Source organism: Coregonus lavaretus, assembly GCF_964263955.1.
Source record: "Coregonus lavaretus genome assembly, contig: HAP1_SCAFFOLD_584, whole genome shotgun sequence".
NCBI lineage: Eukaryota > Metazoa > Chordata > Actinopteri > Salmoniformes > Salmonidae > Coregonus > Coregonus lavaretus.
The window spans coordinates 264,064-279,950 of record NW_028165063.1 but is presented as its reverse complement, the minus strand read 5'-3'; the positions used below and the strand labels follow the sequence as shown (position 1 = coordinate 279,950).

Genomic DNA, 15,887 nt, shown 5'->3' with positions numbered 1-15,887 from the left:
GCCAACTTGACACAACTGTGGGAAACACTGGAGTCAACATGGGCCAGCATCCCTGTGGAACGCTTTCGACACCTTGTAGAGTCCATGCCCCGACAAATTGAGGCTGTTCTAAGGGCAAAAGGTGGGGTGCAACTCAATATTAGGAAGGTGTCCCTAATGTTTTGTATACTGTATATGCCATATAGCAGATGATTTTATCCAAATTGACTTACAGTCATGCATGCATACATTTTACATATGGGTGGTCCCAACGGGAATTGAACCTACGACCCTTGGCGTTGCAAGCGCCATTTTCTACAGACTGAGCCACACAGGACCACATTAATGTGCAAATGGTGCATTGTCCCTGTCAAATCAACCTAATACAGTAAAGTTAACAGAGCGACATTTCTCTAGCTAAGGTGTAAGATAAAACCATTAAAGAAGCAGAAATGAAATGATTGAGCAAGGTGTGAACTGTAGTACATGAGATAACTAGACAGTGGACTCACGCTTTCATCTGTGGTGTGGGGGCGCTGTCATACCAGCGCAGGCTGTTGGAGGTGAGGGTGGTGGAGGGGGTAGGGACTGGAGGTCTCCCCTGGGAAGAGCTCCCTGAGCTGGGGGCCAGGGGGGAGCAGACAGGGGCACCGTAGCCTGGAGGAACACCCCTTGGCTCTTGAACATGCTCCAGTCCCAACTGTTCAAACAACAGACTCCTCCCTACCGCCCCTCCATCCCCCTCATCCCCCTCTTCCTCCTCCTCCTCGTCAACGACCCCGTTCAGGAACGCCAAGCCGTCTCCTTCCTCGTAGAAGCCGTTCTCTATCATCTCGCTGTCCTCTTCCTCCTCTTCCTCTACGGGCGGCCCCGGCCCCGCTCCGGACAGTATCCCCAGGGTGATAGCTGACATCTCTACAGGGCTGATCTCTGAGACGTCTGTGCTGGAGCGCGAGCCAAAGTAGTTTTCTACCAGTCCCTTCTTGACCAGGTCACTGCTGCTGGCGGTGGAGTTAGAGGAGGGGCAGGAGGCTGTCTGGGGCTCACTACGGGGGGCACCTGGACCCCCTACGGCCCCCTCAGAGGCACCTGTTAACAACCTGGGGTCAGTGTTAAGTGTTGACTCAGAGGTTGAGGAAAAAGTCCTAGGAGGCAGATATTGAGAACCAGAACCCCCACCAGCAGTGGTGTTGAGACCCATCCCAGGGTCGGGGTGTGTTTGGCTGGGTACGGAGCAGCGTGTTGGGACTGATGGTGGTGGTTCTCCAGAGAACACCAGGCTCTGTTGCTCCTGTACCAGAACACTGGACTTCCTCCTTCCCCCTGATGGCCCCTCGGCCTCCCCTCCTCCTACCCCGCTGGAGCCCCTGGACACAGACGTACCCCCCTCCCCTTCGTCATCCGAGGGCAACGAGTTGATGGAGGTGAGGGAAGACTGGACGCCGCTGACCGCGCTGACTGTGCTCTCCGGGTTGAGGCCCTCTCTAGCCCCCATGCTGCCCTTGTGGACAGAGGTGGGCTGGACGGACCGGGGAGCAGGGCTGAGTAGGGGCCGTTCGGTCTGCTGGGGGCCCAACTCCGTCTCAGGGGCCCCAGCCAGCCCTACGCCCCCACCCTGGGTTGCCAGCTGGGTAGCGAAGGAGCTGGGCTCGCTCTCGATACCCGAGTCGGAGAGGCGGGAGGAGGCACTGGGGACTCCAGCACCCCCGTCTGGTGGGAGCCTGACACAATCACCTTTCACCTGCTGTAGAAGCACCAGACCTGGCCTCTGACTAACCTCTGCCATTACCTCTTTACTCCCAGGTCTGCCAGACACCTCAGACCTCAAGTCTCCCATAGCGGGGTGTTTAGAGTCGGACATACACAGGTCTGTCTGGGTGATTTCTGGGATATCTCTATTTGAGGTCCCATCCCCATCCGTCCGACATGGCAGGAGAACTGTCACTTTGTCCCCCTGGTACGGGTCCTTGTCACTGGGTTGGACCTCAATGTGCCTGAGCCCAGTAGCGGTAGAACCAGGCGTGTAGTGATGAGGCAGCGTCTGGCTGCAGTGGTCCACCACAGAATGTCTGTCCATTACTTGGTTATGATCTGTGGTGGCTAATCCAGCTACAGCTCCAGGACCAGCCTGGGCCGGCTTGTTCGGTGTGTCCAAACTCACCAAGGCTGTGAAGTAACCTTTCTGACCAGCCACGCCGCTAGCCACTAGGACGTCATCCTCAAGGAGAGAGTCAAAATGAAGAACAGCATTTGCCTGTCCAGCGGCTGTGGTGGTTGTAGCACCAGGCTCAGGAAAAGATCTGGAGATCCTAGTCCTTAGGTCAGTGTTGCAGTCTCCCCCAGTCACCCCCACCCCCAGCAAGGCATCTCTCTCCCCCCTCTCCCTCTCCTCCCTCTCCCTCTGCTGCTTCAGGCCAGCCTCTCCCTGTCCCTGGGCCTCTCTGTCCTGGTCAGCTTCTCTGTGTGTTAGCTGTGAAGGGTTGGCTGAGTTAGCAACCTTCCCCAGGTTCTTATAGCCCACCAGAACCACAGAGTCCTTGGATCCCTGCCTGATTAGCTTCTTGGCGTTCTCCCTCTCAGTCTTGGTGTTCTTCTTCAGTTTCACCGACTTGCCTTTAATACAAAGAAAAAGGATGTGATTTATTTCTAAGTGGTTTTATCAAAAACCCAACGTGCTTCAGATTAACTGATAAAACAGATCAATAAAACATCATGGTTCCCACTCTATTCAAGGAAGCATTGTCAAGGATTTGTCCGACATATTTACCAAGACATATAAAGCGAGACAGTACTCACTGGGGGCAAAACACACAATAACTATAATATCAACGTCTAGCGTAGTAACTATGATAGCAACTATTCATATGAATAACAACAACACACCTTTGGACTTGGGCAGGTCTGGGCAGTCATCGGGCCAGGTTGTGTCCATCATGGTTGGGGGCCGAGGCTCCAGGATGGGGCTGGGGAAGGAGGCTGCGGCAGCTGCAGTGGAGGAGGATGAGCTGGCCTTAGAGTTCCCAGAGGACGTGGAGCCACTCCGGGGGTTATGCAAGCCCAGCCACGGCCCGTCACGATCTGAAGCAGGGGAAACCAGAGTACGGAGAACATCCACAATTGATTAGGTGAAATGGTGCTGCCACAGTAAACTGAATCAACAGACAGAATATATAGACGGTAAACATAACAGACTAAATATATTCATTACACACATTTCCCTGTAGCCACTTTCCAGTCTTATTTCAAATGTTCAAGGCACTTGGATGAACAAGTTACTGTGATGGTATGAATCATATTTCAAAGTGTAAGCGTGAATGTGATTTTCCCTGATTAATCCCAAATTCCTGCTTTTATAACATAACCCTCTATACATACATTATGACCTAGCCCCAAAACAATACTTACTTTCCTGACCTTTCTAAATTGAAGTGATCACATCCCTGTGTAAGAGTAGGATTTTAAATAGCAGAACTGTCTCTCTAACGGACTGCCCTGTTACACATACAGATATAGAAACAGAATCTATTTCATTCTATTTCTATTGTGTAGCTGACCTTCCGTGATGGAGTCCAGGTATCTGTCCTCGAAGATGATTGGCAGGGAGCTGATGTCCCCGTCCAGGTCGGCACACGCAACAGGAAGTGGTGGTAGAGACAGGAAGTAGGAGGAGCTCTTGATGGCTGTGGTCATCTGCTGGTGGCTGTGAGCACTGATGGAGGAGGGGAGAGAGGGGAGACGTGAGGAGGGAAGAGAGGGGAGACGTGAGGAGGGAAGAGAGGGGAGACGTGAGGAGGGGAGAGAGGGGAGACGTGAGTAGGGGAGAGAGGGGAGACGTGAGTAGGGGAGAGAGGGGAGACGTGAGGAGGGGAGAGAGGGGAGACGTGAGGAGGAGAGAGAGGGGAGACGTGAGGAGGAGAGAGGGGGGAGACGTGAGGAGGGGAGAGAGGGGAGACGTGAGGAGGGGAGAGAGGGGAGACGTGAGGAGGGGAGAGAGGGGAGACGTGAGGAGGAGAGAGGGGGGAGACGTGAGGAGGAGAGAGGGGGGAGACATGAGGAGGGGAGAGAGGGGAGACGGAGGAGGGGAGAGAGGGGAGATGTGAGGAGGTGAGACATGAGGAGGGGAGAGAGGGGAGACGGAGGAGGGGAGAGAGGGGAGACGGAGGAGGGGAGAGAGTGGAGATGGAGGAGGGGAGAGAGGGGAGACGTGAGGAGTGGAGAGAGGGGAGACGTGAGGAGGGGAGAGGGGAGACGGAGGAGGGGAGAGGGGAGACGGAGGAGGGGAGAGAGGGGGAGACGTGAGGAGGGGAGAGAGAGGAGACGTGAGTAGGGGAGAGAGGGGAGACGTGAGGAGGGGAGAGAGGGGAGACGTGAGTAGGGGAGAGAGGGGGGGAGACGTGAGGAGGAGAGAGGGGGGAGACATGAGGAGGGGAGAGAGGGGAGACGGAGGAGGGGAGAGAGGGGAGATGTGAGGAGGTGAGACATGAGGAGGGGAGAGAGGGGAGACGGAGGAGGGGAGAGAGGGGAGACGGAGGAGGGGAGAGAGTGGAGATGGAGGAGGGGAGAGAGGGGAGACGTGAGGAGGGGAGAGAGGGGAGACGTGAGGAGTGGAGAGAGGAGACGGAGGAGGGGAGAGGGGAGACGGAGGAGGGGAGAGGGGAGACGGAGGAGGGGAGACGTGAGGAGGGGAGAGGTGAGGAGGTGAGACATGAGGAGGGGAGAGAGGGGAGACGGAGGAGGGGAGAGAGGGGAGACGGAGGAGGGGAGAGAGGGGAGACGGAGGAGGGGAGAGAGGGGAGACGTGAGGAGGGGAGAGAGGGGAGACGTGAGGAGGGGAGAGGTGAGACGTGAGGAGGGGAGAGAGGGGAGATGTGAGGAGGTGAGACATGAGGAGGGGAGAGAGGGGAGACGTGAGGAGGGGAGAGGTGAGACGTGAGGAGGGGAGAGAGGGGAGATGTGAGGAGGGGAGAGGTGAGACGTGAGGAGGGGAGAGAGGGGAGATGTGAGGAGGTGAGACGTGAGGAGGGGAGAGAGGGGAGACGTGAGGAGGGGAGAGAGGGGAGATGTGAGGAGGGGAGACGGAGGAGGGGAGAGAGGGGAGACGTGAGGAGGGAGAGAGGGGAGACGTGAGGAGGGGAGAGAGGGGAGATGTGAGGAGGGGAGACGGAGGAGGGGAGAGAGGGGAGACGTGAGGAGGGGAGAGAGGGGAGACGTGAGGAGGGGAGAGGTGAGACGTGAGGAGGGGAGAGAGGGGAGATGTGAGGAGGTGAGACATGAGGAGGGGAGAGAGGGGAGACGTGAGGAGGGGAGAGAGGGGAGACGTGAGGAGGGGAGAGAGGGGAGACGTGAGGAGGGGAGAGAGGGGAGACGTGAGGAGGTGAGACATGAGGAGGGGAGATAGGGGAGACGGAGGAGGGGAGAGAGGGGAGACGGAGGAGGGGAGAGAGTGGAGATGGAGGAGGGGAGAGAGGGGAGACGTGAGGAGTGGAGAGAGGGGAGACGTGAGGAGGGGGAGACGTGAGGAGGGGAGAGGTGAGACGTGAGGAGGGGAGAGAGGGGAGACGGAGGAGGGGAGAGAGTGGAGATGGAGGAGGGGAGAGAGGGGAGATGGAGGAGGGGAGAGAGGGGAGACGTGAGGAGGGGAGAGAGGGGAGACGTGAGGAGTGGAGAGAGGGGAGACGTGAGGAGGGGAGACGTGAGGAGGGGAGAGGTGAGACGTGAGGAGGGGAGAGAGGGGAGACGGAGGAGGGGAGAGAGTGGAGATGGAGGAGGGGAGAGAGGGGAGATGGAGGAGGGGAGAGAGGGGAGACGTGAGGAGGGGAGAGAGGGGAGACGTGAGGAGTGGAGAGAGGGGAGACGTGAGGAGGGGAGAGGTGAGACGGACGAGGGGAGAGGGGAGACGGAGGAGGGGAGAGGGAGGAGGGGAGAGGGGAGACGGAGGAGTGGAGAGAGGGGAGACGGAGGAGGGGAGACGTGAGGAGGGGAGACGTGAGGAGGGGAGACGTGAGGAGGGGAGACGTGAGGAGGGGAGACAGAGGAGGGGAGACAGAGGAGGGGAGAGAGGGGAGACGTGAGGAGGGGAGACGTGAGGAGGGGAGAGAGGGGAGACAGAGGAGGGGAGAGACGGGAGGCGTAGGAGGGGAGAGACGGGAGACGGAGGAGGGGAGAGAGAGGAGACGGAAGAGGGGAGACAGAGCAGGTGAGCGACGGGAGACATGAGGAGGGGAGAGGGGGTAGACGGAGGAGGGGAGAGAGAGGAGACGGAGGAGGGGAGACGGAGGAGGGGAGAGAGGGGAGACGTAGGAGGGGAGAGAGGGGAGACGGAGGAGGGGAGAGAGGGGAGACGGAGGAGGGGAGAGAGGGGAGACGGAGGAGGGGAGACGTGAGGAGGGGAGAGAGGGGGAGACGTGAGGAGGGGAGAGAGGGGAGACGGAGGAGGGGAGAGAGGGGAGACGGAGGAGGGGAGAGAGGGGAGACGGAGGAGGGGAGAGAGGGGAGACGTGAGGAGGGGAGACGTGAGGAGGGGAGAGAGGGGAGACGGAGGAGGGAAAAATAAAACAGTAATAATCTTCACTTTCTGTTGTTGTGAATTGGTGGTTAATTCATCATATAAATACACACAAACATAGAAACAGACAGACAAACAGACAAACAGACAGACAGAGACACAAGGAAGACGTGCTTGTAGTTTGTCTTACTGTAGTTCCTGATAGGCCAGGGCCGTTTGTCTCGGGTGTTCCAGACAAAAGAAAGCCTCTGCAAATCTCCGCACCTGAAATGAGAAGAGCAAGAGACCAGAATGAGAACAGATTAATTCCCAATCATCAGAACGCTGACACTGGACTCTGCTTTCTCAAATCAAATCAAATTGTATTGGCCACATGCGCCGAATACAACAGGTGCAGACATTACAGTGAAATGCTTACTAACAGCCCTTAACCAACAGTGCATTTATTTTTAATAAAAAAGTAGAATAAAACAAAAAAGTGTTGAGAAAAAAAGAGCAGAAGTAAAATAAAATAACAGTAGGGAGGCTATATATACAGGGGGGGTACCGGTGCAGAGTCAATGTGCGGGGGCACCGGCTAGTTGAGGTAGTTGAAGTAATATGTACATGTGGGTAGAGTTAAAGTGACTATGCATAAATAATTAACAGAGTAGCAGCAGCGTAAAAAGATGGGGTGGGGGGGCAGTGCAAATAGTCCGGGTAGCCATGATTAGCTATTCAGGAGTCTTACGGCTTGGGGGGTAGAAGCTGTTGAGAAGTCTTTTGGACCTAGACTTGGCACTCCGGTACCGCTTGCCGTGCGGTAGCAGGGAGAACAGTCTATGACTAGGGTGGCTGGAGTCTGACAATTTTGAGGGCCTTCCTCTGACACCGCCTGGTATAGAGGTCCTGGATGGCAGAAAGCTTGGCCCCAGTGATGTACTGGGCTGTACGCACTACCCTCGATGGTGCAGCTGTATAATTTTTTGAGGATCTGAGGACCCATGCCAAATCTTTTCAGTCTCCTTGCTTTACTGACAAAACGTACAGTATGATCAATTCCACTGCTATTGAAATGAGAGAACAGGATATAATTGAAAGCTTGTGTTGTTGATCAGGACAACATATAAAATCTGGAAAATTACAACATTGGTTTGGGGGTAGGACAATTTCAATGAATGCAGGAAATCCTGATTAACCAGGAAAAATCCCCTTCCACTCACTCAGTGTGATGCTCCATGGCCAGCAGGGTTAAGGTTAGTAGGGTTAGTGTGATGCTCAATGGCCAGCAGGGTTAGTAGGGTTAGTAGGGTTAGTGTGATGCTCCATGGCCAGCAGGGTTAGTAGGGTTAGTAGGGTTAGTGTGATGCTCCATGGCCAGCAGGGTTAGTAGGGTTAGTGTGATGCTCCATGGCCAGCAGGGTTAGTAGGGTTAGTGTGATGCTCCATGGCCAGCAGGGTTAGTAGGGTTAGTGTGATGCTCCATGGCCATCAGGGTTAGTAGGGTTAGTAGGGTTAGTGTGATGCTCCATGGCCAGCAGGGTTAGTAGGGTTAGTGTGATGCTCCATGGCCAGCAAGGTTAGTAGGGTTAGTGTGATGCTCCATGGCCAGCAGGGTTAGTAGGGTTAGTGTGATGCTCCATGGCCAGCAAGGTTAGTAGGGTTAGTGTGATGCTCCACAGCCAGCAGGGTTAGGGTTAGTAGGGTTAGTAGGGTTAGTGTGATGCTCCATGGCCAGCAGGGTTAGTAGGGTTAGTGTGATGCTCCATGGCCATCAGGGTTAGTAGGGTTAGTGTGATGCTCCATGGGCAGCAGGGTTAGGGTTAGTGGTGCTAGGGGGGAAGTGATCCTACTCTACTCACTCTGAGTGTGTGATGCTCCATGGCCAGCAGGGCAGCAACATTCTCCTGCAGTGAGACCACCTCCAGGAACTGACCCCACAGCGCCATGAGGAGGGAACACAGCTGGGCCAGGTTCATATTGACCAGCTCTGCCAGCTCATCCGGGCTCTCCGCCCTCTGCTGTGGGAGAGAGGGGGACATGGATCAGCCCAGTACAGACACCAGGGGGCGCCACAGAGACAAGGTAAAACACAAACAGGCCCTGTTCCAGTACTTCCTTGTATCTGCCCAGTACAGACACCAGGGGGCGCCACAGAGACAAGGTAAAACACAAACAGGCCCTGTTCCAATACTTCCTTGTATCTATTTGATTTCAAATCCAATCATACTCAATGAAGACCTTCATCCAGGAGTCCAGGACTAGGCTTTAATCTGGGTCAGGGAGACCTGCCATAGTGTTGCAAGTGATTAGTGCAGTAAGTAGCTCTATCGACTTAACTATGAAAAGGGATCGGCCAGTGAGCTGATTGCAGAAACAAATATCGTACCTTGACTTGATCACAGAGCTCAGTGAGACGGTTCTCTACATCTAGTTTCTCTGGAGAACAAAACAAAGATCATTAAAAGAGATCCTTTTTTCTTGTCAATTCCACGATCATATAAAGATCTGTTGTTTCAGTCGAGCCTGAAAGGCTTGAAAATCAACGGTATCATTAGACATAGGAGTTAATCAGATGGATGAAGAGAGGACAAGAAGATTGGAGAGAGAGAGAGAGAGAGAGAGAGAGAGAGAGAGAGAGAGAGAGAGAGAGAGAGAGAGAGAGAGAGAGAGAGAGAGAGAGAGAGAAAGAGAGAGAAAGAGAGAGAAAGAGAGAGAGAGACATGGCCACCGGAGATATGACTGACAGAAAAGGACTTTAAGAAGAAGGCCCCCCTGTGGAGAGAAAGGAGTGTTTGAATAGACAACAGACAGATGACTATGATAGGCACTGGGCTCTAGTACTCATTGTGACTGAAAGACTGAAGGATTGAAGCACAGAGAAAGATGACCAGGTGTGTGAGGAAAAAAGAAAATAACCTAAAAGAGGAGAAACCAAAGAAACCAAACAGAAAAAGAAAAGCTATGAAGAAGCAGGATGAATTGAGGGTAGAGGGTAGGAGGGTAGGGTTCAGGTAGGGGGACATACCTATGAAGACGTCTCTTTGGTCTGGAGGGAAGGGTCTTCTGAGTACTCTCTCATAAAGGACTTGCATGCTGGGCTTGGCTAGTAGGAGTGATTGGCACATATACAAGGGCATGTTTAACCTTGCTTTTGTTGTTACTATGCCCTCTAAGGCTAGAATGGATTAATAAGTCTTATCATGTTTAGGATTAAAAGTTTGTTGTGACTGTGACTAACTGTGTGTGAAGCACCAGACCAAAGCTAGTTGTAGGGTGAAGAGTTTATGTTATGTGTGGAGTTGTGAAGTTATACATGCAGCTGGTTTTAGTTGTTTAGGTGTTTTAAAGGGACAGTACGAGATTCTGGCAATAGTGCCCTTTATCTACTTCCCAAGAGTTAGATGAACTGGTGGAAACCATTTGTATGCATCTGTTAACCATCTATAACTTCCTTTATACTGCATGCAGAGACATAAAAATGGTATCGAGTTCATTCGACTCTGGGTAAGTAGAAAACAGCTTAAAATGGCCAGATCTTGCACCATATCCCTTTAAAAACACCTAAACATCAAAACACCAACAATCTCCTACTATCCCTTTAAACTTCAGGACCATGAGAGGTGGCGCGTCAAAGCCAGAGCCTACTGTCTACAGACCAATACCTTACAGGGCAGGGCATAGTTGTTCCCTAGGTTACAATGTAAAGGGTTAGAATAACCTAAAAGCTCAGTGGTCTTACATCAGTTCCAGTTAGCGGTGAATATGATTAGATGTGTGACCCACCGCCAGGACACTACTGCAGTAAGTCAGTACTCCAAGTGGGAAAGGTGAGCAAGTGACCTACTACCATCATGTTCATCCTTTTGTTTTAGGGGGCAGGGAGCAAACGATGACATGCAAATACTAATGATAAACAACACAGACAGTTCACCAACACAATGTAACATACAGTAACATACATCATACTCATTCTAGATACAGATACTGTGATAAACAACACAGAAATGTAACATGAATCATACTCATTCTAGATACAGATATTATAAAAAGTAAATGAGAGAAGAACACAATATTAAACAGAGCGTTATAACAGAAAGGTCTGGTAGTAGCAGGCTAGATCTTTGTGTGTGTGTTTCTGGATCATGTTGGGGTTTAATACATAGCCTAATCTCCCTGAATGATCTCACTGGGTATCAGTGCTCTCTAAATCAAATCAATCAACTCAAGCCCTGCAGTCAAATCAAGCAGCAGGTCCAGCTTAGTAAAGTCTGAGGTAATATATGGAGTATACAGGAATGACCCAGTATGTCACCGCAACAGATCCATTACATCTGTAGAGCATCAAGATCACCAGTGTCCTGGAGTTTCTTTACATTTCAGTTTGAGTTCATACTATTTTTCTCCATGCACCTGGTTATTTACATTTACATTTTAGTCATTTAGCAGACGCTCTTATCCAGAGCGACTTACAGTTAGTGAGTGCATACATTTTTCATACTGGCCTCCCGTGGGAATCGAACCCACAACCCTGGCGTTGCCAGCGCCATGCTCTACCAACTGAGCTACAGGAGGCCTATGTGACAGGTGTGTGAGTTAGACTGTTTCTAGTGTCAGAGAGCCTGTGTTACCATGGTGTGGAGTAGTGTAGGCCTACCTAGCTCCATGCGGTGTGAGGAGGGCAGGTCCTTGCTGACGGAGGTAAAGTAACCAAACAGGCCCTGGTAGGCCAGCAGCAGGCTGGCACAGAGACTGTGGTGAAGGCTGAATGCATGCTGCAGACATTGGTCTGAAACCAGGAATGTCCTGCCCTGAAGGGAGGGAGAAACAAAGGGTGTTAATAACAGGTTATAACATTACATTTTACATTTACATTTTAGTCATTTAGCAGACGCTCTTAACCAGAGCGACTTACAGGAGCAATTAGGGTTAAGTGCCTTGCTCAAGGGCACATTAACGTCATTTAGCAGACGCTCTTAGCCAGAGCGACTCACAACTTGGTGCGTTCACCCTATAGCCAGTGGGATAACCACTTTACAATTTGGGGGGGGGGTTAGAAGGAATACTTTAGCCTATCCCAGGTATTCCTTAAAGAGGTGGGGTTTCAAATGTCTCCGGAAGGTGGTGAGTGACTCCGCTGTCCTGGCGTCGTGAGGGAGCTTGTTCCACCATTGGGGTGCCAGAGCAGCGAACAGTTTTGACTGGGCTGAGCGGGAGCTGTGCTTCCGCAGAGGAAGGGGAGCCAGCAGGCCAGAGGTGGATGAACGCAATGTCCTCGTTTGGGTGTAGGGACTGATCAGAGCCTGAAGGTACAGGGGTGCCGTTCCCCTCACTGCTCCAAAGGCAAGCACCATGGTCTTGTAGCGGATGCGAGCTTCAATTGGAAGCCAGTGGAGTGTGCGGAGGAGGGGGGTGACGTGAGAGAACTTGGGAAGGTTGAACACCAGACGGGCTGCGGCATTCTGGATGAGTTGTAGGGGTTTAATGGCACAGGCAGGGAGCCCAGCCAACAGCGAGTTGCAGTAGTCCAGACGGGAGATGACAAGTGCCTGGACCAGGACCTGCGCCGCTTCCTGTATAAGGCAGGGTCGCACTCTCCGAATGTTGTAGAGCATGAACCTGCAGGAGCGGGTCACCGCCTTGATGTTGGCGGAGAACGACAGGGTGTTGTCCAGGGTCACGCCTAGGCTCTTCGCACTCTGGGAGGAGGACACAGCGGAGTTGTCTACCGTGATGGCGAGATCATGGTACGGGCAGTCCTTCCCCGGGAGGAAGATGTTATAACATGTCACAGACGCTGTGACACACACACACACACACACACACACAGAGTTAAGACAAGGTCACAATGAAGAGAAAGGATTCCTCAATGCATTCCTTTATGGTTTACTAAGTAATGGCTGCTTTGTTAACTTCAAATCGATGATTACCCTTTTAACCTATGATACTACTATGCTGCTTTGCCTACGCCAAGATCTGTCTTATCAGATCACATTCTCCGTCTGTTATGGGAAGAACTAGCTAGCTTGGTAAATACAAGCCTTTTCTACAAGCAGCACAAGCACACTAGGCTAGCTAACTTTTATATCTGGAGAAATCCCCAAATACATCACTCAAAGACAAGCATCTTATCAGGCCTGTCATTTGGCAAAACTCAACATATAAAATATGCATATAACCTTATCCCTTCCATTTATCGCCTGCAATTAATTTGATGTGCAATAACCTGTATGGTACCACTGACTGGAAAGCCATTACTAAGGAGGAGGCTGTTATGGAATGATGAGAAGAGGTCGATGGATTTCACTGCTTTCTGAACTGTGTGTGTGTGTGTGTGTGTGTGTGTGTGTGTGTGTGTGTATGTGTGTGTATGTGTGTGTATGTGTGTGTGTGTGTGTGTGTGTGTGTGTGTGTGTGTGTGTGTGTGTGTGTGTGTGTGTGTGTGTGTGTGTGTATGTGTATGTGTATGTGTATGTGTATGTGTATGTGTGTGTGTGTGTGTGTGTGTGTGTGTGTGTGTGTGTGTGTGTGTGTGTGTGCTGAGCTTCCCCAGTAGGACTGGTAGCATGTATCTAAGAGTGATGAGGGGACTAAGCATTGCCTCTAGCATTCCATTTCAGTGAGCCTGTTGCATTCAGGCATCAACCCATCTACCCTTCTCCATGTCCATGTTATCACCAACCAATTACTCCTAGGCCTCCAGCTAAATCAAACATCTCTCACTAATGGCTTCTAGTAGCACTTCTTCTTCCCCATCTTATCGGTCAATAACCTCTCCTCCCACAACTTGCTTTCCTTCCTCAATCCCATCTTCTGCCCTGTACCTTCCAGTCTTCAGAAAGCACAGCTTGTCCCTGGCTGCAGAACAGTCACTTAGATAAGTCATTAGCAGCAGACTAAGGGTTGAAAAATACAGAAATCACGGTTGGAAGATACCCGGAATTAGGAGTACTTATGTAAATAAGGTATTCCTGTTCTTTATTTTGTATAAATGTGCAAAAAGTTCTAAAAAGCTGTTTTTGCTTTGTCGTTGCAGGGTATTATGTGTAGATTGATGAGGAAAACAATTCATTTAATCCATTTTAGAATAAGGCCGTAACGTAACAATATGTGGAAAGAATAATGTTGCACTTAAAGCATCAGACAAGCTCAATACATGGAGTTGATTTTATTAAAACACATAGGGTGTGTCTATAAATGGAAAAATACACATTTCAGAACAGACGACTCTCGTTCGACCAAGATTGTTTTTAGTCGAGGACAGCCCTAAGGCTTAATCTATACTTACATCAGGAGACAGCTGTTTGACATAGCTGGTTCCAAACACCACATTCTCCAGGGCTGGGATGATGGAGTCTTTACTCTGCTGGGGGGCGTTGCGGTTCAGCCATGTACTCTTCACTGGCCGGGGGAAACTAGAAAAGACATACGGCCATTAAGGAAACAGGCCTTACTGGTCAACACGTTTCAGTTATACTGCACTGGAGACACAGTCTGAACTGTAGGTTGGAACAAAATATAGTGTAGTGATAATGTTATCAGTGATGATATATCCAAATCTAACAACACTATAGTTTAGTCCAAGTCAGTCCCAAGTCACACCCTATTCCCTATATAGTGTAGTACTTTCGACCACTGATAAACATTGCGTGCACTACCTGATGAGGGGATGGTGCAGGGCGACCAGGGAGGTGTGGAAGGCCTTAGAGATTACTGACAGGGGGTGGGGGGTTGTGAGTGTGTGTGTTAGTGGGTGTGTGTTAGTGGGTGTGTCAGTGTGTGTGTGTGTTAGTGTGTGTGTTAGTGGGTGTGTGAGTGGGTGTGTGTGTTAGTGGGTGTGTGAGTGTGTGTGTGTGTGTGTTAGTGGGTGTGTCAGTGTGTGTGTGTGTTAGTGTGTGTGTTAGTGGGTGTGTGAGTGTGTATGTTAGTGTGTGTGTGTGAGTGTGTGTGTGTGTGTTACCTGATGAGTGGCTGGTGCAGGGCGACCAGTGATGCGTGGACGGCCATAGAGACGACAGACAGGTGGAAGTAGTCGAACATGATATTGATGTGTTGGTGGATGCCTCTGTTCAGGCTAAAGTGCAAGCGGAGGGACCGACTGCTGATGTTCTGCAGGGAGCTAAGCTCCTCGGGCCTAGTGGGAAAGAAGGGAGGAACGTTTTCCGAGAAATTCAAATCCTACAATAGACAAATGTATTCATATATAAATATAACGAATATAACAAACTGCATGCAATGTTTCCATCTAATGTATTGGAAAACATTTGGATATTGTATTAATAATAATATTGTATTAATAATCACCACAGAGGGGATAAACAAAGTTGAACTAAACTGACAAGACGGGCAAAGTACAGTAATTACACAGATAAGTCACAAGAACGATTCCACTCCTTGAAATTCCCTGCTGTACTGGACATGCCCGCGCTATAAACACGCACCATCAAACGGGTCTAAAAAATGGCAGGCAGGGTTTATTAAGGACACCATGACAGCCATTCAAAAACAATCTTTATCTAAAAATAGCCAGACCTGGGTTAAAGTACTACTTGAAGAATTTCAAAAACTTTATCTGGGCTTGATTGAGCTTGCCTGGTGCAATAGTCGCAAACCTTCAACACCCATCCATCTTGCTTTCTAGGCAGGCTAAAGAAAACGCTTTAAGTACAGTATCTAAGAGATTTCCGTGTAGCTCAGTTGGTAGAGCATGGCGTTTGCAACGCCAGGGTTGTGGGTTCGATTCCCACGAGGGGCCAGTATGAAAATGTATGCACTCACTAACTGTAAGTCGCTCTGGATAAGAGCGTCTGCTAAATGACTAAAATGTTTTTAAAAAATCTAATGGTGTTAGAATAAGATCTGATAACAGCATGAGTAGCAAAGTGTTGGGCCATGATGAAACGTACGAGAAGTCTCCATCTGTGAAGTACAACTCCAGGGAGAGCTGGAAGTCCATGTCATTGAGGGATTCTTCTACCTTAAGAGGGACAGAAACAGACAGGGTAAACAATTATTTCAGTGTGAAAAAACAGTGAGTGAGTGAGTGAGAATGAAAGTGAGCCTATTTCCCTTCTACAGAGGAACTGATTTCCACCATCACAACAACCCAAGAGCACCATTCGCTAGCATACTATGTAGTATGAAGCAATGTGCAGTACTGGGCATGCATTCGTAGTGGTACGTTAGTATGGAGGGAGAGAACTCAGAGGGAACACAAATCACTTCAGCCTGGAAAATACATATCAAGAGGCTCTCTTCCTATATCCATACCATCATACCACGTATTTATTTTAGAAGATGCAATTCTGAACAATATCCATGTGAGACATTAGGCTAAATTGGCTACACTAAGGCTAAATAAATCTAGGCTAAATAGCCTGCATCTAATTGGCCAATCATATGGAAAACTGCAGTGCAGCTCAAG

General features: G+C 50.6%; 1 protein-coding gene across 1 annotated transcript in view; it reads right to left on the bottom strand.

The window, feature by feature from the left end:
- LOC311116328 (protein FAM135A-like) overlaps positions 1 to 15,887 on the bottom strand; it is a 50,302-nt gene that overhangs the window by 10,421 nt on the left and 23,994 nt on the right. The window contains exons 5-15 of the mRNA XM_084191421.1: positions 15,370 to 15,440; positions 14,424 to 14,597; positions 13,752 to 13,878; positions 11,121 to 11,274; positions 9,492 to 9,569; positions 8,853 to 8,902; positions 8,326 to 8,484; positions 6,675 to 6,748; positions 3,534 to 3,688; positions 2,863 to 3,057; positions 492 to 2,592 (exon numbers count right to left, since the gene is read on the bottom strand). Of these exons, the coding sequence (XP_084047547.1) occupies positions 492 to 2,592; positions 2,863 to 3,057; positions 3,534 to 3,688; positions 6,675 to 6,748; positions 8,326 to 8,484; positions 8,853 to 8,902; positions 9,492 to 9,569; positions 11,121 to 11,274; positions 13,752 to 13,878; positions 14,424 to 14,597; positions 15,370 to 15,440 (3,338 nt within the window). The remainder of the gene's footprint in view (positions 1 to 491; positions 2,593 to 2,862; positions 3,058 to 3,533; positions 3,689 to 6,674; positions 6,749 to 8,325; positions 8,485 to 8,852; positions 8,903 to 9,491; positions 9,570 to 11,120; positions 11,275 to 13,751; positions 13,879 to 14,423; positions 14,598 to 15,369; positions 15,441 to 15,887) is intronic.